The sequence below is a fragment of the Meleagris gallopavo genome, chromosome 7 (assembly GCF_905368555.1).
Source record: "Meleagris gallopavo chromosome 7, MGAL_WU_HG_1.1, whole genome shotgun sequence".
In the NCBI taxonomy this organism is placed as follows: domain Eukaryota; kingdom Metazoa; phylum Chordata; class Aves; order Galliformes; family Phasianidae; genus Meleagris; species Meleagris gallopavo.
Window position 1 is genome coordinate 13,199,624 of NC_139410.1, and position 27,945 is coordinate 13,227,568.

General features: G+C 42.9%; 3 protein-coding genes across 13 annotated transcripts in view; 2 read left to right on the top strand and 1 right to left on the bottom strand.

The window, feature by feature from the left end:
• LOC100544088 (uncharacterized) overlaps positions 1-5,995 on the top strand; it is a 13,098-nt gene extending 7,103 nt beyond the window's left edge. For 4 of the 5 annotated variants that reach the window (XM_019617071.3, XM_085228203.1, XM_019617072.3 and 1 more), the window contains exon 9: positions 1,476-2,988. In XM_019617071.3, coding sequence (XP_019472616.2) covers positions 1,476-1,674 — 199 coding nt within the window. In that variant the 3' untranslated portion in view covers positions 1,675-2,988. Of the gene's footprint in view, positions 1-1,475; positions 2,989-5,012 lie in introns of those variants that run through there. The other variant, XM_085228202.1, reaches the window with a different exon arrangement.
• On the bottom strand, positions 2,283-14,960 carry IDH1 (isocitrate dehydrogenase (NADP(+)) 1). The gene is made up of 9 exons (XM_010713521.4): positions 14,819-14,960; positions 12,468-12,595; positions 10,591-10,882; positions 8,992-9,097; positions 6,333-6,510; positions 5,714-5,865; positions 4,584-4,724; positions 3,698-3,860; positions 2,283-3,216 (listed from the first exon to the last, which is right to left on the bottom strand). Exons 2-9 carry the CDS (start codon positions 12,587-12,589, stop codon positions 3,123-3,125), a joined length of 1,248 nt encoding a protein of 415 aa, XP_010711823.1. The 5' UTR covers positions 12,590-12,595; positions 14,819-14,960; the 3' UTR covers positions 2,283-3,122.
• Positions 14,961-15,215: 255 nt separating this feature from the next.
• PIKFYVE (phosphoinositide kinase, FYVE-type zinc finger containing) overlaps positions 15,216-27,945 on the top strand; it is a 63,781-nt gene continuing 51,051 nt past the window's right edge. For 5 of the 7 annotated variants that reach the window (XM_085228195.1, XM_085228196.1, XM_085228197.1 and 2 more), the window contains exons 1-5: positions 15,216-15,348; positions 17,279-17,460; positions 18,906-19,085; positions 24,763-24,881; positions 27,569-27,740. In XM_085228195.1, the coding sequence (XP_085084321.1) occupies positions 15,218-15,348; positions 17,279-17,460; positions 18,906-19,085; positions 24,763-24,881; positions 27,569-27,740 (784 nt within the window). In that variant the 5' untranslated portion in view covers positions 15,216-15,217. Of the gene's footprint in view, positions 15,349-15,636; positions 15,835-15,862; positions 15,959-17,278; positions 17,461-18,905; positions 19,086-24,762; positions 24,882-27,568; positions 27,741-27,945 lie in introns of those variants that run through there. The other 2 variants (XM_085228198.1, XM_085228199.1) reach the window with 2 other exon arrangements.

A 27,945-nucleotide genomic window follows, 5' to 3' on the forward strand; every position in this document is an offset into this window, starting at 1 on the left:
TGTTCTCACACACTTGCTGTCCAGGGCTAAATCCTCTGATGTTTTGTTGGTCTTTCAGTCCCTCCTATTCTTGGTGTTTCTATGAGTCCCTCTTTACCACAATGCAGTTAAGTGTAACTTCTGCATTAGCATAAGTGTGTGTAGGCTTCTGTTAGCAAGCTGTCAAACATGTTATTTCCTTCACTGAACAAATACATCTCTTAGCAAGTCTGCATATGTGGTACCCTTGTGCTAATAAGTGATTAGTATGAGGATAAAATACAGGACACAGGAGCTGGGAGAAATGACTGAGAAAATGTAGAGGCCTTGCAGGCACTGAGATCAGTGAAGGAGGGGGAGGAGGTTCCCCTGCAGCTGGTGGAGAGACCCATGGTAGTCTCCTGCAGTCCATGGGGTACCATGCTGAAGCAGATACCTGTTCAGCAGCCCATGGCAGAGCAGGTGGATGTGGCTTGAAGGAGGTTGCAGCCCACAGAGAGGGAGCCCACACAGGAGCAAATGCTTGGCCAGAACTGGAGCTTATAGAGGAGCAGCTGCCTGTTGAACATGTGCTGGAGCAATTTGTTCCTAAAAAATTACACTCTATGGTATGTTGGAGCAGTTCTTGAAGAGCTGCAGCCTTGGGAAGTCCACATAGAATCAGTATGGGAAGGACAGAATCCCATAGGAGAGACTGTGCTGGAGTAGGAGGAGTGACTGAAGGCAGAGACAAAGTGGTGAACTAACCACAGCCCATTCCCCAGTGCTCTTCAGAGTAAATAAATAGATATGGGGGGGTAGAGCAACAGGAAAGATGACTTTTTTGTCTAAGTACTTCCTGCTTTAATCTGTTAGTAGCACTAAATTGCTTTGATCTCTTTTACGCTGAGTTTATTTTTGCCTGTGACTGTAATTGGTGAATGATCCCCTGTCCTTAACTCATGAGCTTTTCCTCCTCATGTTTTCTCCCCCTGTGCTGTTGGGATGGCAGTGAGAGGGCAGTGTGGTGTAGCTTAACTAGCCTCTGATGTGAAACCAGCAAACCCTATGAGCAGGTTGGATCTGTATCTGCTTTTTCTAGTGGATTTGAATACCAAAACAACTAGCTGTATTTTTTTTCACAAAGCAGCTGCTGGTTCAGTATGGACAGTGGCTACTGTACTTTATAGTTAAGTCTGTACTGTACATTTAGCTGCTAAATTATGTCTTCTGTTAAATTGATTTTATTAAAATAATGTCTGTGCTAGCTAGGAGTGATACTATGTTTTTCAGTATCACTGTTTGAACTAGTGAGGAATTGGTTACATAATGAGTCAGAAAGTACTCTTTGTACTGCTCTTTGTACAGCTGCTGCTGTACTGTATAAGGAATTAACTTTTACTACTGAGTCGTCTTATGGTGGAAGCATTTCAGTAAATCCATAAACTTTAGAGACTGAAATAATGTGTATGCAAGAAATCTCCTGGTGATTTAATTTAATGCTTCTGGTTCCACAGCAAACTGAGGCGGGGTGACCCATTTACAAACAGAGAGTTCCTCCACTCCCCTGTTTACAAAACCAAAAAGAAGAGAAGGCCCAAAACCAAGGAACTGACCAAGAATATCAAAGAAGAACAACTTCCGTTAGGATGTCCCAGTGCCAATGCAAGCAAGCTAACATCAGTGGGAGACAAGAAGCAAGAAGTGATGAAGTAGTTGAACATGTAGCCTGTAAGTTCCTGCTTCTATGTTTTTACTAGGATGTCTTTAATGTTCTGTACAGCTTTTTTTAAAGTGTAAATAAAGTCTCCTATATAGATAATTTAAAAAAAAAAACCTTTGTGATATCTATCCCCTGACCTCTTTGGGCAGAGTATTTAATGTACAAGCTTCATTTTATAAAAGGCTCCCCAAGTCAGTCAGGGGATTATCCACTGATTTTTGTGGGGCCTTTCTGTTTTCAAGGGCTTGCCTTCCAGCTGGGGCCTTCAAGGAGGCGAGCAGCTGCCCAGTGTTATACTTACACCTGCATGGAGCTGCCAACCTGTACTTACTGAAGTGTTCCCATAATTCGCAAAAAGTATCAAGGGAAGTGATAGATTCAAATTCTTGAGCTCTACTTGATGCTTGCCATCACAGGGCAGCTGACACATTACCACAAGCCACCACACATTAAAACTGTGCTCTGAGAAGGGAGAGAATTACATCGTGTTCCTACTCTCTGGCCCAGTGTGCAGTGGACTGCACTGAAAGGTACCTAGTTCTGTTTCTGAGGAAGAATTTCACCATTGCTCCTAATCACATAAAGGAAACACAGACACAAAGAATGTTAGTTGGCTTTTATTTTAGTCTGAACTAAACTATTAAAAAAAAAAAAAAAAGGATGGAATAGTTCTTCACAGTCGTAAGCTGACTTGCTGTATCACAGTAAGTGTATGCGATACCCCAGACAACTGGAGAAACATTCTGCACCTTAGTGAATTGCACGGGAAGGGGAAAGACAACAGTTCCTATGATTCACATCCAGTCTGGAGGAATGTATCTAAATGCACAGCCTGCATTTAGGATACTGCTGCAGTTTTATTAGGCTTTTAGCCTATGGGGTTTATTTCCAGCATTTATTAAGTGCTTCTTCTCAGATACTAATTTTGACTTAACAAATTCCTTGTTATCAGGGTCCTATCCTGTAGCTGGCACTATAAAGAACATTAAGAAAGGGGCTGTAGTAGAGCTGTCACAATCCTGTGAGCTCATTTATACTCAGTGGACAGTACTGGAGCAATAAGGATGTTTCTGATTTCTCAGGTCTGTTGGAGAGTAAGTCACTGCTAGTTTGACCAGAGATGTGACACAGATTGGCTTTCAGTTTGAGAAGAAGGAAATCATAATAAACTTGAGGTTCCTCTCTTAAAAGTTTGTGGGCCTAAATTCCTTATGTCATTCTGAGCAGTGAGCTTGAATACTATTACATTCAGCTGCTTAGCAAAGTAAGACCTAGCCTGGCAGCTCAAGAGGTTTAAGAAAAAGGTATATTTTAAACATTTTAAAAGTTTATATGTTCATTTTTGTCTAGTATTTGAAATGTTACACAATGGTGATGTAGTGCCACATAGACTGCAGTTTAAGTGGGAATTTCTTAGCGGACCTCAAGTAGAACCCAAGCCTTAAAGTTTGGGCAGAGAGGCCAGCTTCCCCTTGAGGTTTGCAGCAAGCTTGTCCATGAATTCAAAGGTGCTCAGGTAGTCAGAACGTGTGACACTGAGGGAGGAAAAAAAAACAAGACAGACATTAGTTGTCATGCTGTTCAATTCTCAAAGTGGGAGAAGATTGCTCAAAGAGGTTTGAGCCCTGCTTCTGAAACCACCACAGTCAGCCATTTATCATCTTGTGAAAAGGACCCAGAAAAGAAGGAGCCAGGTGAGGTAGGTCTCCAGCCTAATAAACAGGCAGGAAAAGTTCTGACTGATGTACCTAGCCTGCAAAGAATTTCTTTATACTTTTATTTCTTCTCTGCCAAGCATTTGTCATGGTAGCAAGGACAGAAGAGCATAGATTAAGGTACTTGGTGCAGATAACATTTCATAACCCGTTGTAGAACACCAGCTACAGAAGAGTACTGCTCTGTGACCAAACTCCAGCACCATATACACTAAATTAATTTTCCAACAAACATTTTTCCAGGAAAACCAAGCAAGCAAGTCCCTGCCAAGCATAACTGATTTACATTTCATGCACTTACTTAGGTAGGCCTTTGATACAAGCAGCAAGGTCCTTTGTCATGAAACCTGATTCAATGGTCTCAATGCACACTTCTTCCAGGGCAGTTGCAAAGGTCTTGAGGCTAGTGTTGTTGTCCAACTTAGCTCTGTGAGCTAATCCTCTTGTCCACGCAAAGATGGAAGCTGAGAAAGAACACTAGATTACTCTGTTCCTTCTAGGATTCTCCTATGTTGTACAAAACTGAGGTAGTACAGTATACATTTTAACAATAATGCTGAAAACAGAAAAAAAGGTGTTTTCTTTCCTCCAGCAGACTTCCTATCTTCAGATAGGCATACTTGATATTTTGTGCAGCTCTAAAGACAAGCAAAACTTAAACTACTCCCTGACTTCTGAAAATTTGTGTCTGCCACTTTATTTTGTTCCTCCCCAAGTCAGAAAGACCTGTAGCGGGACTCCGATTACACAGTAAGCTGTTCCTATGACAGAAGGGTGCCTCTTCTTTCTAGTAATACATTACATTGTATCTTTTTCTCACCTGCCATTCTAGGTGAATTTATACTTAAAGGACAGTTTGATAGGTAGCTGGTTTTTTTTTTTTTTTTGGACCATCAGAGAGGGGGGTAAAATAAAAAGCTACCAATCCAAACCATAAGGCCAGCGTGGCTATAAATCCATCACTTGCAGAAGAATGACAGCACATCTCATAGACTAAATTGTATGAAAATTATTGCTTGCACTCCATGACAGCCTGACTTTGTTCTGAGTGTCTCCATGAAAGACATTATGAACTACCAGTGTGAATACTCTGTGGTGCTAGGTTCTCCAGAAAGGGTGTGAATTCTTACTCCAAACCTGTACTTTCACATGTAGAGATCACTGAAGGGCAGTGAAAGGAAGCTCACCAATGGGGTTTGTGGAGGTTTCTTGGCCTTTCTGGTGCATGCGGTAGTGACGAGTAACCGTGCCATGTGCAGCTTCTGCTTCAACAGTCTTGCCATCAGGGCAGATCAGCACGCTGGTCATCATGCCCAGAGAGCCATAACCTACAGAATACATAGTTCAGTCTTCTAAACAGAGCCCTCATCTAAATTCCCCTTATTTCTGCCATGAGAGAGCTTTGTGAACTCTGCTGCAAGCATTCTTGAACTCCAGAGCTGCTGCAACTAATGGGCTAGTTCTGAAACTTCAAAATAACAACTTACATGAGCAGTGCTGCTGAACCACAAGGTACAGATGTGTAGATATGTAGATATTCTGCCCCATTTCAAGAACATTAATATTTCTACCTAACTTGCTGTTTTTTTTTTTTTTTTTCTTTTTTTTGAGAGCAGAGAATCCTAAGCAAGTAGTGTTGGGCTGCCAGTTTGTATCTCACCAAGAGAGGATAAGACACAAACCGATTCCATGTCAGCATCTGCTTCAGTGAAAGGAACAGTCAGCTGGCAGAACTGGACATTCGTGCCCCCTCTAACCCTGCAGGTTTCAGAGATCTGTGTATTTGAAAGCTTCTTTGTGCAGCAATCCAACACATCTTTGTTCTGTGGGAGGCAATTTACTGGCCTTAACTTAAGAAAGAACATTTCACATAAAGCCACATCTTGCTCTGTGGGTTTCTTCATCTATATTTGTTTTGGCATCGGGCAGTTTGATTACACAGGATTTTGGTCAAGCGCTACAAATCTGTAAAGTTTAACACATGACAACTAGCTTTAGGTCTTCAATTTTTTCTTGCTTATTTGTATAGCGCCAGTATTCTCACCACTGATCAACCCATTACAACGGAAAGGCTGTTGGTTATATTGCTATCTGGTAAAGGAATACAACTAAATATGTGGTCTACCTTCAGTGGAACTTCTCGTCAAAATGAAATCAAATTATGTGCCTGCTTGATAGCTCCGTGACTGGCCAGAGGTATGAAATATAACTTCTGCAACCCATCACCATCTCTTGGGCCATTACATAAGACATGATAGAACGCTATAAGAAACTGCTATTGAGTTTACTTAAGCATAGCAGAGGAAAATTCTCATACCTTGAGCAACAGAGTCAGACTGCACATCCCCATCATAGTTCTTGCAGGCCCAGACAAAGCCTCCTTCAGATTTCAGCGCCTGAGCAACCATATCATCAATGAGCCTATGTTCATACCAGATCTTCTTGGCTTCAAACTGGGACTTGTATTCTCTGGAAAACAAAAATTGGTACACTCTGATATATAGATTAAAACAGGATGCACAGTTTGTGCAAGTAAGTGTGCAAAATGAGGTGTATGGGGATGAGATTAAAAAAAAAAAACAACACAAAAAACACAAAATCCAGAAGAATTTTCATAATCTTTGCTCTTTTCTTCGTCCTCAATTGTTACAGCCAATGTGAGTCTGTTCAGAACTGTGGGAGAACCCATAGAGAACCTGTGGCTCTCTGTTAGCAGAGATGAACAGCATAGCCAGATGTTGCAAAGCCTTAAGTACTGTGTCCTGTGGGACAATGCAGATTATGACAGAAAAGGTGTACAGCCCTCCTGAAGGGTGTTTGCCATTACTGCCAAGTATCTGAAAATACTGAATTAACCGCAAAAGTTCACAGGACTCGACATGTTTCTGCTGCAGACTGATGCACTGTGGTAGGAAGTACACAACCACCACAATTACCTGTCATAAATCTCTTGGAAGATGTCTTTAAAGCGGCCATCATATCTCTTCAGGATGGTATTCTTGGTGCTCATGTACAGGGGCCAGCCTTTAGACAGCGCCATTTGGAAGGAACTATGGGCAAAATCCTTGATAGACTGGTCAAGATTGTACATTCCCATGGCTACACCTCCACAGCCTGTTAGCAAAAGAACAGACAGAATTCAACGAGGTTTAGTTTTGGTTAAGGATTTGCTAGTCTCTTCATAGCATACTCTGGCAGGTAGGCTGGCATTACTTCTAGGTGTCTTGATATACTTTTCATTTTTACACTGACTCTTTCAGGGGAAGATTCACTTTGCACTACCAGCTCAAAGCTGGAACAGTCCTATAATACATGGATATATATATAAGGTGTTTTTGTTTTACAGCTGAGTACATCTTCACACCTAATACCCCTGAGAAGTTTCTACCTAATCCACATTTAAGAAGCAAAACTGACAGGAGCGAACGTGTTTGAATTTCTACTAATGGGATAAATAATAGCAAGTATTTTTCACTGAAGCAGCAGGCAGCAGCATGGAAGAGGAGGTTCAGACAAAGCTTAAAAAATGGGTTTGCTCGTGTTATGCTCTTTGTGCCTTCAGACTTCCATTATGTTGCAGAACTTGCTCCAGTAATGAGAGCCTGCTTTGTCTAAGCTTTCCTACATCTCTTCATTGCATGTGTCTGGCATACCCCGCAGCTCTGATTGCACTTGCTCAGGCTCACTTCCAGCAAGTTGCGTGAAGAACTTAGCACTCACCTAAATGCAAGGTAATGTCTTGAGAAGGCTCTGAAGAACTATCAATATTCACATAACTTATATAATATTATGCAGACGCGTAAGAAACACGCATAAACTTACTGAGCAGTTTATTTTGGGGGAAAATTAACATTCAGATCATTTGGAATGCTGGAGATGGATAGAAGTAGCATGTAGGACTTCATAGTAAAGCCTTCTCATTGACAGAGAAGAGTTACTTGTGTTTGTATTGAAAAGTAAATCTACTCTTCATTTCAAGCATCTCACTACCACCACCATTGTAATTTGTTGCACCTTCATCAGTGATCTTTGCTCTAGAAACACTCCACATTTGTTTTATTTTGGAAACAGCAAAAAAACCCAACCTTTCCAATAGCCAGTTGTCCTTCTCTCCAGATAATTGCTATATGAATATGCATGCAAGAGAAAAGGGAAAAGCCAGAGATTTATCTGCTTGCAATGATAGCAAGGTCATTGAAGTTGGTATTGGCATGGAACAAAACTCTTGTTACTAATGAAAATACATGTTGTTCCCCTGCTTCCCTTAGTGAGTCAAGGGCAGAACAAGGTCTGATCATCTAGTAAGACTGTTCTCAGGAGGCATGGTTTCACATGTAGCTACGGCAACAGCTGTTAAAGTTTTATTCAAATACTTATTTACATGTAAAGAGAAAGCTTCTTTCAATCCTACTGTGAACTCAAATTTCTTGAATCGGTATCAAGTTTGAAGGCATCTTCAGCAACAGCAAAAGCTTCCCTTATGGACTGTGGAGATGTGTTATCTCTGGTACTACCTTGCTTTCTGCTTTCTGATGCTACACATCAGGACAATGAATCAGACTGACAGCTAGGACTGCCAGATATCTTCAGTACAAGCTCATCAGTCACCTATCAAATGAAAACATATTAAAACTGGCAGCAAAGCAGGTGAATTGTGTGTAGAAGGCTGTACAGCAAGAAATGCTAGATATTTGATTTCCTGTAAGTAAGAATGCCAGATAAATCAACTGCATTAAGTAACAGAGCAGTTCCCAAACCAAATACATATGAACTGCTAATCTGTGTGGTTTATATAGATGTATTAGGTCACCGTAGCTAGAAATAAAGCACTGCCTGCTCATGTACACAGGTTACCATCAAGCTTTAAATCCTGAACCTTTTGACCATTAACAGACAAAACAGATAACCGATGTAAAGTTTTCCTTGATCCTACCTCTACATAAACTGGTTTCTGGTTTCTAGAAGGGTGTATGTAATTGTTTAACTGTTTTATGCAACACAGCCCAGCACAGTCAGAACTTCTCTTTCCAAGCCTAGCAATACCTGCATCAGGAAAGCAGTATTGCCAGGACACAGTTACCTTTCCGAATGCATATATGAAAACAGTTATAGCCTATACAAACAGGAGTACTCTTGTCAAATTTCCTACCTACCTTGGCCTAGTTCTCATTTTTATTGAGAAAGATGCATTCAGGATACAACATATGAAAGCTATATAGAGCACAGCAAGATGAACTATAGCCAGGAAAAATCATATCTGGATTGCTCTCAAACATAGTTCCCCTCAGGTCAAGCACTGTTTAGATAGCAAGTTCCCCTCTGAACAGAAGGAAGAGCATGCGTGTCACCACCAGACTCATTATACAAGGAACAAGGACCAGCCTAGTATGATTACATATTTGAAGTGCTACTTTGATCCCAGGAAAGTTTCAAGTAACTTTAAGTACTTCCCAGACAGATAAAAGAGACCCAAGCCTTCTCCATCCTTTACCTCCCAGAGAGATACTCTACCATCAGATAGATCTGACTAATAATTCAAAGTTGAACTAAACTAAGAAATATCAGTTCCAAGCAAAACTTAGAAATAGTACCTACTTTCAAAGTTATGGACCAGATAGGTGACTGGTTTGCCTCCATCTCCTGGAGTGTATGTCATCTCTACTTTTCCAGGCCCAGGTACCACAAAATCAGTTGCTCTGTACTGTTAAAAAAAATTGCCATGATAATTTTATGATAGTTTTATTTATCAGGAGGACAGAACTATGAAGATAGTCCAGGACAGGATAAGGTGCAGAGATATATTTACAATAAATAAATCTATTGAATACATTCTGTTTACACTGGCCATGTGGTCCCTGGAGTATCTTACTGGAGAGGAAAGAGCTAAGTACTGAAGAGTCTGCCTGCATCAGACTGATTATTCCCTTTCATAGGAAAATGCTCGCAGATTCTTGGGCTCCATCAATTGGATGAGCATATACTTTTGCAAATGCACAAGTTTTAAAATGCCAAGTATTCAGAGTGCTTTGTGGCTTCTGAGTAGAAAGGTTTCCCCTCCCTCCCTCCCTCCAAGCCATTCATATCACAACCACTGATCTCATGAATAAGGCTAAATTCTAGAGGATCTTAACAAAAGCCACTACTTCTATCCATCGTAGTGCAGATTGGCCTTCCAGATGTCATAAGAATTTGGTGTTCTATAAATTGTTACACATTTTCTGAACTGTCCTGAACAGTACTATTTACTGTTACATTTCCTTGAAGTCTGTCATACTTTTTCCAAGTAGTTTCTTTCCTATTGAGAGAATCTGTTCCTTAAGGTATTCTGAAGTTACAAAAGTGTCTTGCTAATATGTCCTGTACTTTATTCCTTCTGCTTTAATCTTGTACTTTGGCAGGGTTTTAATCCTCCCTCCTTAATCCACTGTTAATTATTATTTGACCTTCTCAGTTATTAAATACTACTAAAGATGTTGGGCCACATTACCCCCCCCATCTCCCCCCGAGTCGATCCTTATTATTTTACCATCCCATCCCAGCTAATTTTACAATTCTTCCTCAGTTTTGAATTTACTCATTTGTTTAAGCAGTCACTCTTCTTGAAAGACTCTCCTTTCATATTTGGTTGCTTTGCAGGGCATCATTACCAAGGGAGCAGTATAGCTGATATTTGTTCTCTAAACTGCCCAAAGACAACTACACTGAGTGCTATATGACCATTTCCTGTGGCCCTGTACTACCTCCACCAGCCAGTTTCCCTGCTTCATTCCACTACCTGATGTGTCCATTATGAACACCATGCAGAAGTGCTGTTTAAACCTCAGCTATTGATATCAAGTTTAGAGGACAGATTCAAGGCACACACACCAAGGCAACTTTCCTCTTTTAGAAATCACTCCTGTCTGCTTTCACTATGAACAACATTTGAGGAAGATTTTGCAGAATTGAGGAAAACAACTTAGAGGAACAGGTTCACCCCATGTTTATGTAAAGCCCTATCTAATCTAAGCACAGCTCATGAATACTGTTTATACAACTGTAGTGTTTAAGAAACAAAGGCATGAAACAGGCTCTCCCACTCCTTGCCAGGTGCTGCACAAAGTACTAGTGAGTACCTACTTTCCAGGTGGGAGTCCTAGTTCAGGACAAAGACTGTTCAGATAGATAAGAGAAGTAAGCACTGAAGTGACTCACTTGATCCCCGTAAGCATGACGGCCAATGACAATGGGTTTCACCCATCCAGACACCAATCGGGGGATGTTCTTGCAGATAATAGCCTCCCTGAAGACTGTTCCACCTAGGATGTTTCTAATGGTCCCGTTAGGAGACTTCCACATCTGCTTCAACTTGAACTCTTCTACTCTTTTCTCATCAGGAGTGATGGTGGCACACTTGATGCCAACATGATATTTCTTTATGGCTTCAGCAGCTTCCACGGTCACTTTATCATTTGTAGCATCACGATGCTCAATTCCCAAGTCATAGCTGTAACAAACCCACAAACAGTCAGAATTGCCCAGGGCACTGGTTCACATCCAATAGGAAAGAAACTGGAGCCTGTAATTCCAGCACTCTGCCATAACTGAAGTTATTCCTCTCCTACTCCGGTAGCATCCTCACTAATAAAACACATAGGCTCATATACTGATATTTCAACAATCAATGGGAAAGTACACAAAACACAGCTTCAGTTTATGGATGAGCCTATCTTCCAGCACAGCCTGCATCTTTGCTTTCTCTTTTGATTTTCCTGGCAATGGAACTTTCTGCCTGGTTTTCTCATGATATGGAACACCACAATCCCCAAATGAATATGGGCCTTTATTTCAAGTCTCTTGTACTGAGGGTTTCTGATTCCTTAATTTATTGAAGCACACAAAGCAACACCAGGCTTCAAATTGAAAACTGCTTTGACAATGAATCCACAATCCTGCTCTGGCAGCACAACTGCCAATAGTCTCCCTCAAGCACTCAGAGGAAGCACGTTTCCTACACTCACTGTTTTAACAGCTTTCTGAGACTGCCCAGCGTGGGACAGCCCTGAAGCACAGCCAGCTCTGCATGAATCTAGCCATTGTGCTGGCTCAGCTAGGGGTCTGCATTGTCTCCTCCTACCCTTCTTTGAAAATAGATGTTCTTCCAGACTGTGCATATATATATTGTGCTGCTGAGTTCCTGTTTGTCTGGGTCTCAACACTAGCAAGGAGAAAGCATGATGTAGGTGGCATACAAATAACTTCAAGAGCAGGGTACAAGGTCAGACTTGTGGTTTTAATAATGGCAGCTTCCACTAAAGTCCTCTTTCCACACAGAAAAGGGCAACACTGCTGGATATTTATCTAATAATTAAAGCTTAGTGGCAGAAAGGAAAGAAACTGTTTGTTCTGCTTGACCAGATGCTATACATAGCACGTTCTTTTTTGCCATACCAGCTACTAGTATTTGTTTTTCCCAGAAGGGAGTGTAGAGCACAGCCTAGACTCAGGGAACAGTTGCAACAGTTAGCTTATACTGCCAGCAGCACAGGTCAAGCTTTGAGGCAATATGTCAGAGTTTGTGCCCTACAACCACACGTTCACCTTCTGGGCAGGTCTTCAGAGACAGAAAGAAGCTCTAGACCTGCTCAGAGTTCACAGGTGCTAGGCTTCAAGCCAGGGAATGGCTGAAATACCCCATGCTCCTAATTCTTTAGGCTGCAGGAAGCCATGCAGTCTGCCCAGGTACTGGAAAATGAAGACAGAAGAAGAAAACGCAAACCATGACTGTGAGGGAACTTCTTGTTAAGCATTCACTGCTTACTGCTGTGAAGAATCCCCAGAGGGACTACCACGGGAGAGTTATCTAAAGTTCCTTCACCATGAGCCCACATTTTTCACAGTACTTAGTGAGATTGGCCCTTGAGGTAACAGCCAAGGAGTCAGCTTTGAATGTTACTGGTATAAAAAGGGCTAATTAGCCTCTCCACATAAGTGCTGGACGAGCAATAAGACAATAAGTGAAACTTGAGCAATGCTTAATGACACATGCAAATTGCAGTACCAATTGGCTGGATGTCATAAAGAGCAATTACCTGTGCAAATCGAGATCTACATAAGGAAAAATCAGCTTTTCTTTAATTAATTCCCAGATGACCCGTGTCATTTCATCTCCTTGCATCTCCACAACAGACCCTCCATGGATTTTTTTAGACATCTTGATCTGCAGTTAAAAAAAAAGTCCTAAGTTAAAAACTACCAACATATGTATTCTGCATTTTTACAACACAATTAGAGGTACTAATATTGCACACATAACCACTTCTGAAGTCCTAAGAAAATCTAAATGGTACTGTTCTTGAAATCCCAGCTCCCAGAGAGATCTGGGGATAAAGTAAAAGGTTAACAATTGAGATTTAAGGGCAGGGGCTTAATTCAGAGCTTGAATTATGGTTTCACAAAGGAATTTGAAAGCATGGTCAAACTCTTTCCACTCAAATTTCACACCAGTAGACGGCACTTTTAGTGACTCCATCAGCTCTAGTCCAGTTGCCTGCTTCTCCTATTTTTTTCTCAAAAAAAAAAAAAAAAAGCAGGTTGACATTTATTTTAATGACAGCTCAGACTGCTGGCACTAAGATCAGCATATCAGATTCTTTAATAGCTTCCTTCTCCAGGGAAGAAGGAAGCAGGGACACACTGACAGAATTTTCTTCTGGCAAGCTTTATTTCTGCTGGTCAAATAAATACTGGACACATTTGTTTTCTACATGCAACAGAAGTTTCCATAGATATTTGTTCAGCCTTAAAAAAAAAAAATAATCTGAACTCTACCCCACCTCTTGTACTTTGTTCCTTGACAAAAAAAAAACAACAAAAAACAAACAAACAAAAAAAACCCCACAATCCACTCAACTTCTCTAACACAGTTCTCTGCTCTTTTTATTATCCAGTTCCTTGGTTCTCAACTCCAATTATGCAAGAGCTATGACTTGGCATTTTCTTCCCTCCCAAGACAGTCCAGTTCTTGTATGTAGCTGCTGGGATAGTACAGTGAGACACCAAGCCCTTGTGCCTGAACATACAGTCTAACAGACACTGAGCTCCATGAATGGCTTTACCTAGATGAACAGGCTCAGTGTTCAGTAACTCACAACCTTGTTTTACCCAATTTAACATGAGTGCATAAAATTGAAAAAATGAACCAGTCAGGCAGTTCTATCCTACAGAAAGATAAGATCATGCTTCATATGAGGTCTTTCCAGTTCTCAAGAGCAAGTTTAACATCATTTGATCACACTGCACTTATGCTCAGTTTACTTATACAAGTATTTTGGGCCCGCTTTCCAGGAACAGGAATGTTAATAAGGACTGTCTCACTGTCCCATAGCCCAGGCACAGGTCTTTAGCCAGGAGACTCTAGTTTGGCTTTTAGAACTTGCACAGCCCAAGGAATTTTGGTCATTCATTTAAACCACAGCCCCACCCACCATTACTTGTTTAAGTGAGGATCAAACCACAAAACAAGATCAGACAACCTCAGTCTTCTCACAGCAATAGGTTTTGCAAAACTAGCTTAAGAATTCTGCAGCAGCGTTGCCACGAGGGAAAACAAAGATGTGCCTCCACTGAGGTATATCCTCCCGGAATGGTGGAACAGATGCTTCCTTGGGAGCTGATAGCACCCTGTTGGTCTCCCTGGTCACAGCCTCAGTCCCCTTCTTCTCTCAGTGGCAGGACCAGCTCGCCAACAGGCGCACTTCCGTGAACAATTCCTTTGGACTTTCTCCTTCTGTCACCTTTTCACTTCGATTTTGCACTCTACGGTGCTGCCAAAGGTCAGCAAAGGGCCTACAAGAACCTCCTTCTACACTTAGCCCAAGCAGTTCAAAGCTTCGGCGAATCCGAAGCACTCCTTGGTTTGAAGTTGCTAATTAACTATTGCAACACCTCGCAGCACAGCCGTACAGGAGCTCCGGCTCGGGCCTGCCCATCGCCGCTGCAGTGCCTCCAGCCCACCACCCCTGCTCCCACCCCGCCCATGACAGCCCGCCGCAGCCGCGCCCGAGCCCAGCCCAGCCCCAGGCCGCAGCACGGAGCGGGCCGTCATCAGCATAGCAACGAGGGCTGCGGGGCCCCGAGTGGGCCGTCACGGCACGGGGGCACTGCGTGATGGCGAAGGGAGGAGCCCCGCACCACAGAGCGGCGCCGAGGAGCCGGCAGCCCACGACTGCTGGAAGCGTTCAGAGGCACCCCAATAGAAAAGGGACCTTTCTAACAACAAAAAAACACAAGCAAAACCAAACAAACAAAAAAACTCAACCACGTTAAAAAACGATAACAAAAGACTAGCCCCAACCCAGCCCGCAGAGAACGCCGCACCAGAGAGAAGGACAAAGGCACGGCCGCGGCCCCGCCCGCCGCAGACCGGGATACGCGGCGTTACCTGCCAGCCCCGCGCTCCGCCGCTCACTACACTGTGGGGCCGGGCCCGGCGCGGAGCCCTTTATGGGGCCGCGCCCCCGCCCCCCGTCGGCCCCTCCCGAGCCCTCCTCCTCGTCTCCCGGCGCCTTTCCCCGCCCTCCCGCGGTAAGCAGCGCCGCGCCGCCTTGGTGGAGGAAGTGGGTGCGCCGAGGCCCGGGCGCTCCGGGGGGCGGGAAGTCGCGCGTTGCTCGGCCTGGGGAGCGCCCCGCACTGAGGGGAACGGCGGGCGCAGCTGGGAGCGGAGAGGAGCGCCGCGGGGAAGCGCCCGCCCTGCCGCTCTGCAGGAGGCCGTCCCCAGTGCGCCCGCGGGGCGGGTCCCGCTAGGAGGCCGCCCCGCCCAACGACCGCCGGCGGCGGATGGATGAGCGCGGGGCCTCGATTAGCGACGCCTCGGTCCGGTCGGCGGGCGATTGTGCGTGGCTGCGGGCGGGGCGGGGAGAGGCGGTGCCCGCACCCGCGGCCTGCGCCCGGCCCGGTACCCGCGGGCGGCAGGTGAGGGTCGCGCGGTTCTGCGCGGTACCTGGGCCACTGTGGGCACGCGAGGCCTCTCGGCGAGACCTCGCCTCGCCCGCGGCCTCGCGGAACGCTGCCGGGCCGCTGCCCCCGGGCGGCCGTCCCGCAGCCGCGCTTCGGTCCCGAGCACCGTGTCCGAACGCGCGTGGCCCCGGGGGTTGCTGCGGGCAGCGGGTGTCGCGGCCTCGTGCCGGCCTCAGCGCCCGCAGGTTCCTCCCTGGCCCGCGCCCCTGCTGAAGCTCTGCCGGCGGGCAGCGCGTGATCGCTGGCGGTGTCGCAGCTTAAACGGCCTTCGGCGCGTCCGCCGCCGCCGCTCGGTGCGGAGCCGCGCACGCGTCTGCTTTGTGCCGCTGCCCGGTCCGCGCCTCCCGCTCGCGGAGCCCGGTGCCTGCGGGGTCACCGCTGAGAATCGCGTTCCTCCCGCCGGCTTTAGGAGGCTGCTACTACCGCCATAGAAGCAAGCAGGTTGTTTTGTTTCTCTTTTTTCTCGAAGGTGAAGTTTATTTTCCAGACCCGTGTATGTGTTATGTGTGCGTACCAGAACTCGCTTGTTCTCCTGCTCTGCCAGGCCGCAGCCGGCTGCTGTGAGGTGAATTTGGCGGCTGTGGGACTGCTGTTGGGCTCTGTAAGGGTGCTTTGATTTGGTGCTATGGGGAGGAGCACAGGCACCTCCTGCGTGCACTGCTCAGAATGGAAATTAGCATGAGGAGTCATATGAGTGACTTAGGGATACTTTCTGTTGTGCGTTTGTTGTGGGAGCAGCCATGCATGTAGTGCAGTCTGTTAGCACTCCCGGTGTCATGCAGAAACATGGGGGTTTTTAGTGGGAGTTCTGAAAACTTAGAAGAAAGTGTTCCAGACACCAAAACGGGTATATGCTGTAGGAAACAGCTGTGGGAACTGTGACTTCTGGAAGGAGCATGCATCAGCTGCCAGGCAGGAAGTCAGCTGTTAAACGGTTTTGATCCTGGGCAGAGATAAGGGGGATCAGCTGGTCACATCAGCTCCCTGTGTTGTGGCTCTCAGATGTTTCACCGAGTCTTGCTTAAGCAAAGATGAAGGAAGTAAGTACCTTAGCTTGTACGAATAGCATTACCAGAGTGGAAGATATCAGGCGTCTGTTGAGGCTTGAGAATATAGTGTGTGGGAAAGTATGACTCTGGGCTATATGGATGAAAGCTTTGATACACAACAAGTGGAGTCAACAAGTATGACTTTCCTAACACAGCTCCCCCCTTTCCTTTCTTTAACGTATCTACTCTTCAAAACAAGGAACTTTGCAGGTGTTAGATATGGCAGCAAATAGAACACAGCTTGGGTTGCTGTGCAAGTGACTTGCATGAGATTCTGCACTGTACCGCAAAGGGAAGGAAGCTGTGTGCCACCAAAGAAACTTAGTCTTTCAGTCCTGCTTTCATGTGCATTTCATTGTATTTCCAATTCTGGCCAGAAAAAGAAATGTGTCTTGTGCTTGCTAAGGCATGCCAATTTAGTCGTTATGAGGGCTGCAGATATCACAGCATTAATGTTTTTTTTTTTTTTTTTAATCTGAAGTTGAAACTTTTCTGCATTTTTTGGAGACTGCATTTGAAAAATTCAAATGAGTCAAATCCCATAAAGCAACAACCAGAATGTGTTGTCAGGCTCTGTGGATGTTTGCTTTCTTAATCTGGTTGCTCTGAGTCTTTAGCTAGCAGCTTTGAATTGCTACCTCCTGTGGTGCTGCTGTCTTGTCTGACCAGTGAGGGGACTTGGATCCCTAATCCTGGCCCTCTGACCTGTGCTAATAGCAAATTTATGTGGTAGGGGTGTTGAACATTTCCCTCAGCATTTGAGTTACCTCTTTTTTGGTTGACTGAAGTGATCTGCTTCACCACCTTATGTGTGTGTGTTGCTGAACTCTTTTCAGGGTACGTGAAATGGCAGCAGATGACAAGCGGTCTCCAACACTGGATTCTACCAGTGATCTACCTCGTTCTCCTAGCAGTCCATCTCACCTCACTCACTTCAAACCCCTGACTCCTGACCAGGATGAGCCTCCTTTTAAATCAGCGTACAGCTCTTTTGTAAATCTCTTCCGTTTCAGCAAGGGTAAGTGCTTGGGAGAACATGTTTACTTGTGTTTTGTGCTGTCTGTTTTATTAATGGCCTCTCCTGCCACACGAACCTGTGGAAACACCTCTGAACATAAGAGTATAATGTAGGACCACTGGCCCAGTGGATGGTGAGTCAGTCTTTTGTGCGGGATGTTACGTCTTGCTCTTGGGTGACATTGTAGAGCTTTGCCGTGGGAGAAGATAGCCAACATCTTGCACCTGAGCTCTGTGGCTGCCTGTGAAGGTCAGAGACAAGCCAGTCAGCAGACAAAAATGCACAAAGCTTCTTATCTGGCTGTCTGAGTGTCCCTTGCCTGTATTAAGTTTTCAGGGCCGAAAACAGCAGTAACCCTTTGCCAGCTTGTGTAAGTGAAATATCTGTTTGCCTTTCCAAAGCAAGTTCTTATTCCAGACTTCTTCCACTCCTCATCTACCTCCATACCTTCGTTTGGGTGGCAGGCAGTGGAGCTACAAAAAAACAGTGTATTTATAGGAAGTCCATTCTTAATTTGTATGACTTAGGTGTTCTTCATCAAGCATTATGAAGGTTTTGTATATTAAAATGCTGTTGTTGATGCTGGCCTTTGTGCTGTGTCTATATGAAACATGTTATTGTTAGGCAAGCTCTTATAGAACTGTGTGAGTTTCTGGTTTTGGTTTCTTGAAGAATCTTGCATAGAATGGTGAAAGAATGCACCTGAGTGCATCCTGCAAAACCTACCTTTGTCTTTGCTGGAGATGGCAGCCCAGTCAGCTGCTTTTGTTTTATCTGTTCATTTTCCAGCTCTGTGAAGCATACTTTCTGAGGAAAGGGAGCCAAGATAGGTTTTTGCATAAGCAAGCTGATCTGTTCAGATTTTTCTTAGGCAGGATGAAAAATAATTGCTTGATATGACTGCTGTTAGTTTGTACAGTAGAATACCACGTGTCGTAATTAATTTATTGAAAGGAACATAAATTTGGTCAATATTGGTTTAGTTTGTTTGTCTCTGGCAAATGTAGCTGGAGTCAGCAAAGTACTGTTTTGAAAGAGTGGAAAAAAACATCTGTGAAACAGCACACAAGATGGGCATGTTACTGGAATCACTGAGAACCTGTCTATGCTTGATCCTCTGGTAGAGAAGGGTGGTTTATTAAAGACTGTTCTAACTTTAAAGTGACTACAGTACTGACTGCTAACGTAACTGAAAATCTCCTCTGAGGGCAGAAGCTGATAATGAAGGGTAGCTCTTCCATGTCAGAAATAGTTCCTGCTTGCTGTTTTTTTAAAACACTTTTCACATTAGGCGTGTTTCTAAACTGTTGTTTTTATGGCACTTTTCAGACTAAAAAATCATGTTTTGTTATGTATAATAATGATCCAAATGAGGGTTTTGCACGTTCTGCTGATTTTCTCTGTTGTATCTGAATGGTTGTTTTTTTGCTTTTTGTCAACTCCAGATGATGGCAGGCTTTCATCCCCAGCGGAGAGAGCAGAAGCAGCACAGACTGATTCGCAGGCACTGAGCAGCAGCTGGTCCAGTCCTCAGCATCCCCCCAGGGCTCAGTCTCTGAGATCACCAGTTACGTACAAAAAACAACTAACTAGTGAGCTGCAAAGAAGATCTTCCTCAACCCTAGGTAATTTCATCTCTTTATGCTACAGGGGAGTATTGTACCAGCCAGTCGGAGTTGCTTTGGAATGAGGTGAAAGGAAGCAAACAGAGGGTTCATTGTGTTCTTATTCCAAGTACTTTTCAGAAAATGAATACGTATTCTTGGATTTGGTTGAAAGTATGCTTAGAAATAGGGAGTTCCATTAGAAAGGAAATAAAACAAGACCAAAGTGAACTTGCTGACTTCCTGAAGAAATTTCTGCGATACATGGTGCTGAGTGGCCTGACTCAGGATAGACCATCTTCTGCATCTGCTCCTAACCTTAGTGCTGTAACAAACACGAGCTATGCAATTCAAGTAAAAGCCTACAGGTTGGGTGGAGAGGCTTTGCAGTGCTTTTTCAGATCCATCTTGAGGAGGGAAAAATCTTTCCCTCTTCCCTCCCCTCACATCAGGCTTTACTTTTTTTTTTTTTTTTTTTTTTTTTTTCCAGAAACAAGCTATAGAAAATCAGTTCTCATGCTTTATTGTCTTAAGAGGTACTGAATGAACAGATCTTTGAGGTTTTCCAAATATGGAGTGGGAGAGAATTTAACTTCTGTCATTGCAACTAATGCTGGATTGCAGAAAAAACAATCTTATGAATTGTTCTCCTAACTAAAAAGAATCATGAACTTATTTGTAACTCTTACTGCAGGTATTATTACTTGCTCAGACACCCAAGTATGAAAGTAAGTGATGTGATTTACACAAACGCCTTGATTTGTAGTTCAGTTCACCTACTTTGCTCAGTGTCAGTGAGGTGTCTGATCTAGCTGCGTTTTCTTGTAACGTTTTATCTGCAAGTTTTGAGTGTTTTATAGACTTGGTCTTTATTCTGAAGAGAATCTTCTAACCAACAGTGATGAGCGTAAGCGGGAAAATGGTAAAGTCCTTCACCAAGGCCTCCCTACTCTACTTGAGTTTAAATATTATGCCAAGTTTAAGCAAACTGAAATGAATGAATAAGTAAAAGACTTGGAGCAAGGCTGCTGGTGGCTCTAAACAGTGATGGAATGGTATTGCTTCTGATGATGCTGACTCCTACCCTTCATCTATCCATTAGCTTGCACTGTCTGCACGGGAGATATTTTTGTTCCTCAGGGGCTGTGCTGTCCGGCAACTGCAAGTGCAAGACAGTAAGGAATGGTGGCTTTTGTAGGAAAGTGTCTAGTATCAAATGTGTGGGATTGAAGTTGTGTTTCCTTCAGGACTGCTTACATCATTATTTTGGCATGTAAAGGCATTTGTGAAAATAGGAGGAAATGCTGGATACGAGGTTTAGGTCAAAGATACTTAGTGGGTTGTATGGCACTGACTTGTGGCTTCCCTCTAGGGCATAAATGTGCAACCTTTTGGCTTGTCTGAGCTGCATTTAATGAACAGAAATTGTCTTGGGCCACCTACACCTAAGTTGCTCCAAAAGTAACGCCTCCTTTTTATTTTTATGGAAATGACAATGTGTACAAAGAGCACAATAATACTATTTGATAGAGCAAATTTCCAGCTACCAAACACTATTTTTTCAACATAGCTACCACCATTAGCTATGCATTTTCACTAGTAATGGACAAGAGGCTGCATGCCGTGCTCATAAATCTGCACCAGCAAAGGTGACCCACTGTCACCAATGCTGAAACGCACCACCCACTGCCTCTCTATGCTCAGATTCACTGTTTGGTCTCCATAAATGTTCACAAGCATTGATGAATGTCAGTGGGTGACATTTTTTTGTATGGAAGATTTCAGAGACACCCTTTTCTTCATGTGTACTTCCATGTGAGGCACCATTTTGTCAGGCTGCCCCTCTGCTGGTGTCTGTCACCCAAACACCAGCAACAAAATAAAAAGGAGTATTGATGAGAAGGTTCAACCTCTACTGCCATACCACCAACGTTCACCCCTAATGTTATAGACCAACATAATAAAATGGGAGTCACTACTTTCAGAGCAGCCTTCACAAAATACACAATATTGTTAATCACAGAATCACAGAATTGTAGGGGTTGGAAGGGACCTCTAGAGATCATCGAGACCAACCCCCCTGCCAAAGCAGGTTCCCTACACCAGGTCGCACAGGTAGGCGTCCAGGCGAGACTTGAATATCTCCAGAGAAGGAGACTCCACAACCTCCCTGGGCAGCCTGTTCCAGTGCTCCGTCACCCTCACCGTGAAGAAGTTCTTACGCACATTCGTGCGAAACTTCCTATGCTGCAGCTGATGTCTGTTTCCCCTCGTCCTGTCTCCACGTACCACTGAAAAGAGACTGGCCTCACCACTATGGCCGCCACACCTCAGATATTTATAAACCTGGATCAGGTCCCCTCTCAGTCTTCTTTTCTCAAAGCTAAACAGACCCAGTTCACTTAGCCTTTCTTCATAGGGGAGATGCTCCAGGCCCTTCACCATCTTTGTGGCCCTCCGCTGGACTCTTTCCAAGAGATCCCTGTCTTTTTTGTACTGGGGAGCCCAGAACTGGACACAGTACTCCAGATGAGGCCTTACCAGGGCAGAGTAGAGGGGGAGGATCACCTCCCTCGACCTGCTGGACACGCTCTTCTTAATGCACCCCAGAATGCCATTGGCCTTTTTGGCCACGAGGGCACACTGCTGGCTCATGGCCAACCTGTCGTCCACCAGGACGCCCAGGTCCCTCTCTGCAGAGCTCCTCTCCAGCAGCTCATCCCCCAGCCTGTATTGGTGCATGCAATTATTCCTCCCTAGGTGTAAGACCCTACACTTGCTTTTGTTGAACCTCATCCGGTTTCTTACTGCCCAGCTCTCCAGCCTGTCCAGGTCTCGCTGAATGGCAGCACAGCCTTCAGGCGTGTCAGCCAATCCTCCCAGCTTCATTAATGTATAAGTAATGAAACATTTCAATCTAAAATAATTTTCTTAAAACATTAAACAAAGAAGAGAGAGACAAAACCATAAAAACTATTGGGATATTTGGCCTTATTTCTGTGAAACTTACGCACCAGTCGGGTTCAGTAGCAGTGGTTGCAATTCTTAGTGAGGTCTCAAGGTGTTCATCAGAGATTTTTGATGAAATTTTACTCTTCCTGTACTTCATCATTGAAAATAATTGTTCAAAATGTGTGTAATTCCAAAAAGCAATGGCATGAATAAGGTTTGATTGTGAAACAAAAGATATTTTTCTCTGCTGAGACAGAAATTATCAAATTTATCAGATTTTTGAGCTGAATATCTGATTGGACATGCCTGCTCTAGAGTAATGTGCTGCATCCTTTATTGGCATTTCAGCTGAAGAACTTGAACTGCTATTACAGAGAATTAGATGCACTTTAGATGACCAATTGGAGAGGGAGCATTGGTAATAAAAGTGATTCTAACTTGTTACCTGAACAGCACAATAATGCTGTTAGTGCTACAAAATTGTAGCAGACTGACAATAACAAGGAAGGCAGAAGAGCTTAGTAGGCATGAAAAAGGGACAGCAATCATATGAGAAGGAAGAAGGCCTAAGGAAATTATGTGGTGGCTATTGGGAAGCAGGAAGAACTTGGCCTATTATCAGAGCATCTTTTTCCTTGAAAAAGGCCTTAGAAAATGACATACTTTGCATCTTCCTCAAGTCACTAGAGTAGAGTGTTCAAGCTGTTATAGTGATCTTGAATGTGAAACTGTGCTTTGGCCATGGAAACTAGAAAGCTCATGTTGTTCATGTTGTATTATCAAAACTGTGGTATTCCTGGTAGGGTTCTTTGTTTATTGTTGAAACTGCGTGAAGTTCTACATCCGATGTTAGTGTTTGGTCAGTTCAGCAAGTCTCTGTGAATTGAACTCAGAAGAACACGTAAGCTTAGTAGGTGGTTATAGCTGGAATAGTATTCTATGATTCTAGTGATCACAGTCCAAATTCAGATCACAGATCAGTAAGAATGAGGCAGAAAACATTGTATTTCAGAGGATGTGTAGCTTTTGCTGCTATGAATGTATGTAGGAAGAATGAGGGTTACTGTTGAAATACGAGAATTTTTTTTGGCTTTAAGAGTTAATTTTTAACTTATGGAGGACAAATAGCTTCAGAAATAAGTCAAATTGGAAGTTAGTATGGGGCATACAGAGTCTGTTCAGGGGCAGTGTGGATGGGGAAGAAATAGAAAACAGTTGCTGCTGTGTAAGCTTGTACTCTTAAAAATACTTTAATGTTTGTGGAAGTGAAGGTGATTCTAATAATGTATCTAACTGCTAATGGCATGTTTTTTCTAATGTTGACGATAACCTTTTGACATTGTTTTGTGTAATACAGAAAACAGCCTTTAAGTAACAAGAAGCCCGGGGAGGGTTAAGGTGTGACATTTCCTCAGCATAGTGTATGTTCATAATTTAGTAATCACTTGCCTTATAAGGTTTGTGGTTAATTGAGCAGGAGACCTCATAATAATTTCCTGAAAAGGTCACTTAAATCACCCTAGAAAAACTTAGTTCTGTTAGAAAGCGTGCTTAGTTGGCTTTTAAATAAATTCCAAGTGGCTAGCCACTGGATTTAAGTACTCAGGACTCTTTAAAATGATCCATTGCGTATTCTGTGTTGTACAGAGTTAATTACATGCACATACAATTAACTTAATTAGCTAAAAATATCTGTTAAGAACCTGAAGAGAAGGCATGGAATCTTGCAGTTTTAATCACATTACTTTAAGAGTTTTGATCTCCTGCACGCAGAGGCACAGCTGAGTTCTCACTGCAGTGCAACAGTTAACAGCCTTCTGCTGGTGCTGTCAGAATTCCTGCTGACATCAGTGGTCTCTAAAGCTGTAAACAAAAAGCAGCCATGTCTGTTTTTCCTGTACTGAGGGAATCAGATTAAAATGCTAGTCAGATGGAGAGCAGCGAAGCTGGTAAGAAACTTTAAACTATTCAGAAAAAATGTTTATGTAGAAAGGTGACTCTGACTTGTTGGTTAAATACTGTCTGCAGATAGTGTTGGTCAAGCACTATCTGCAGATCCTTTTTGGAGAGAAAGACCCAGATTGTAACTAGTATAGCAAAAATTCAAAGCAGTCTAGCATTTACAGGGAAGAAATTAATTGTATTACATTCTTATTCAATAGTCTCTTTACTGTAGTTAAATAAGAATGCCCATACAAGTTCTCAGCAGCTTGACTTTTTTTTTTTTTTAAAGTATCTAACTTCTGGATAAATTTTATTCTGAGTTACTGAATATAATAGAAACTGAGCTATGGAGTTCTTAGACTTGTTGCAGTCATTTGTAAGTAAGCTAAGCTTAAGCCATTGACTCATACCAGTCCTAGAAGGAAGGTAACAATTGTTACAGTTATTTTGTGAGTATTAATATCCTAGAGGGCATTCTAAAGTAAGGCTTCACAGTTTTCCAAAAAGGATATTACAAGGTTAATATAGTAAACTAAATATTGCTTCTGTAAAAGATGTTGTAATCCTCAGAATTTAAATGGGTTTTTGTAAACACTTAGAAAATAGCATTTAAAATGCCAAAGTAAGCTATCAGACATCCTCATTTTGGAGGAGAGGAGCATAAGGGTAAGAAATGATGCACACTGCAACTTTGTAAAGTGCCTATTTATGCAAACATTTCTCTCTCCAGTAGGATTTCATGTTGTTGTGTAAATGTGGATGTGCCATGGAATAAGTGTTATTACTCTGCCTTCCTTTGCAGACAATCGAAGGAAAGCGGAACCTCCTCTTGGAGGTCATGATCCTCGAACAGCAGTTCAGTTAAGAAGCCTCAGCACTGTCTTAAAACGCCTCAAAGAAATCATGGAAGGGAAGAGCCAGGTACTTTTGAGGGGTTTGTGTGGCAAAGCATCTAGAAACTGAGCTGTGTACTGAGCTCCTTGATCTTCATTTTTTTTATGTATCATGAAGATTTTTTCAGATGTTTGATAGATGAGTGAATGAACTCAGAACGGAATGTGAGTGCATGGGAAATGATTTAAATTGAAGACAGCTTTTGTCATGTCAGAGGTCTGTAATTGTTCATTTTGTTGAGCCTAGACTAGATGTTCTCATTTAACACTGCTTCCCATTTCTGTATTACCTTATCTAGTATTACCTGGTTATTTTCTTCCTTGAAGGCACGCCTTGGGGAAGAGAAACATTGCCTGTGAGAAAGAGTAACAAGAGTTCTAGGGATGAATTAAATCTGTTTATTGTGGTAATGACTGTTCAACAACATTTACTTGAAAATCTTGTTCTGTTAACCATTTTGATTCAACTGACTGGTGGCTGCTATTAATGTGCTGCTTTTGCTTCCCTCTGCAGTTTTGGATGAGGCCTTTAATGGGAGGATCTAGACAGGAGAAGAAACCACAACTATTTATAAGTCATGATATATATAGCTGTGTCTGAGAACACAAGGCATGAACAGGCAGAAGTATATTTAATTCAATTAAATTGGAAAAAGGCTTTTGTCTCGGTAGCTTTTGCAGGTGGACTTTGAGTAAACTCACTTAAGTTTGTTAAAGAAACTCTACTTTAACAAAGAGTGATCTTTTGGGGAGTGAAATTCAAGCCTTTCATTGCAGTTAGCAGGACCCTGAGTACGGCCCTTACTTATTTTTTAACTTTTGGCAGATTCTGAAGACCTTGGAAATGTTATCATTGAGGTGATTGGGAAATTAGTGTTCAAACAGGCAGGGTGCAGCAGTAAGCTAATAAGTCTAGATTTTTCTCTGGAAGAGGTCTTTCAGTTGTCAGCATACTTGATGTGCATACAAATGATGGTGCCTTGCTGCCCTTGCCTGCAAACTCATCTTGCTTGAGTCACTTCAGGCAAGTTTCTTCCCACTATGGAGTTAGTTCTAGAGGAGACCACATTATTATTGTAGAAGGCACATGTTACATCCTGGAAGGTACTGCTCAGAGTAACATGTTTCTGTTCTGAATCCTGCCTTGTAGGTTGTTCTTGCTATGCGTGTTGGCTTCAAGCTGAGCAAGGCAAAGAGCTTAGAAGATGTTTCTAGTTTCCTTCCTCCATACTTCTCCCAAAATACAGAGAAATCAGCAATGGCTGAGTTTCTCAACACCCAGCCATAAGTAAATGTGACAGGAGCAATGTGGTTGAGGTCATGGGTAGGGGTGCTGGAGGCTATGCATATGGATAGAATGTTCTGTGGCTAGAGTAGCTGTTCTGTCCACGGGGTAGAACCAGAGACTTTGTTCATCCTGCAGAACCACAGCAAAAACTGCTAATCAGCATCCTCTGCAGCTTTGCAGCAGATCCTTGGCAAAGCTATTTTTTATAATTTTCTCTGCTTGAAGTTTATTATTTGTGTTAAAGTTTTCTAGACTATCTTGAACAGTTTTTGGCTTCTTTCTGTTCAGAGTCTCTTGGATAAATACATCATGAAATTGTCATTTTGGTCTTTTTGGCCTCAAAATTGTTTTAGCAGCTGTGTTAAACTTAACTTTGTGAGCATCCAAAAATAAATGAGAATCCAGGATATACGTTTTCCTTATGTGAAAACTGGAATAAGATCAGCTTTCTTTTCTGTGCTTATTCTTGGCTTGTTTTAAGAAAATTCATGCTGTTCTTTTTCTTCCTAAGAAAAATCCCATGTATTCAGTTCCTCTAAAAGGGCTCATTGCCAGAATTGAACTCTAGCAAAGAACGATTCACAGGCAGAGCTGTCATGTGACCATTAGCAGTTGCCCCCATCCACAGTGACTGTAGCTGACATGCTCAGAATTGTAATTGACAGATTTCTCTTACTATGTTTATAGCTACATCAGCACATGGAGGTTTCACTTCTTTGTTTTCAAACCTTGAAATTCAAGATCAAACTGTGGCTGCACTCATGCTGTGTAATCAGTATATGACATTATCTGCTGAATGTGTATTCTGCAGTTATCTTCACGTAGCGGTTAACGTGGAGTTTTGAAGCTACATCAGTCTTGGAGTCAGGTTTTACAACTGTTTGCTGAGCAATGAAGAATCTGGCAATGTAATAACTTCATAGTTTTGTCCTTTATCATTTCAGAAGACATCCTAGTGTTAGCTATTGAAATGATCTTGCACTGAAAATTCCTGATAGCTTAATTTACCTCTGAAAAACTGAACCTCAGCTGATACTAAACTGTGTTGGTTGAAGACCTGCTGTGCAAGAAGCAAGTGAAAAGGGAGAAGCAATCAATGCTTTGTTTGTTGCTTCTTGGCTGTTATGTACAGCTCATGGTTTTTGTTTTGTTTTTCATCTTCTGGTTTCCATCCGTGTTGAATCAAGAAGGCAAATCCTTTTTGGATTTAATCTCACAGTTAAGAACTGTCTCAGTCTTCTGGCTTTCTATAAAACTGTGTGAAAAATAACTTCTGTGCATGCATGTGTCTGTATCCAAGTATGTGCATGCACAAAGGTGAAAAAGTGATATTATTCTGTAATGTGTACAGCTTGCAAAGCAATCATTAATCTAAACATGCTTTTTTATTTACAAAAAAAGTTTTCTTGTGCTGCCTTGCTTTGTAGGACAGTGACTTGAAGCAGTACTGGATGCCTGACAGCCAGTGCAAAGAGTGCTATGACTGTAGTGAGAAATTCACCACCTTCCGTCGGAGGCACCACTGTCGACTCTGTGGGCAGATCTTCTGTAGTAGATGCTGCAATCAAGAAATCCCTGGAAAATTCATGGGCTACACAGGTAGGATCGACTCACTGAGAAGTAGAACATTGTCTGTGTGCTCTGCTCTGTTTGTACTATTGCGTTTCAGATTCTGACATCTCCTAGATAATGCTGTACAGGTCTCTAACAGGCTCAGAAGTAATTTTGAGGGATGACAGCACCCAATTCTACCTTTTCTTGCTCGTGTTGTTGGGTTATGCTATGTCTGCTTGTTTGTACCAAC

Excerpts from the sequence above, each read along its gene's own strand:
- IDH1 (XM_010713521.4), bottom strand. The coding sequence starts at position 12,589 with ATGTCTAAAAAAATCCATGGAGGGTCTGTTGTGGAGATGCAAGGAGAT. Across the intron at positions 3,861-4,583 it reads AACCTCCACAAACCCCATTG|CTTCCATCTTTGCGTGGACA; the intron begins GTGAGCTTCCTT and ends GTTCTTTCTCAG. Across the intron at positions 3,217-3,697 it reads TGTATCAAAGGCCTACCTAA|TGTCACACGTTCTGACTACC; the intron begins GTAAGTGCATGA and ends TTCCTCCCTCAG.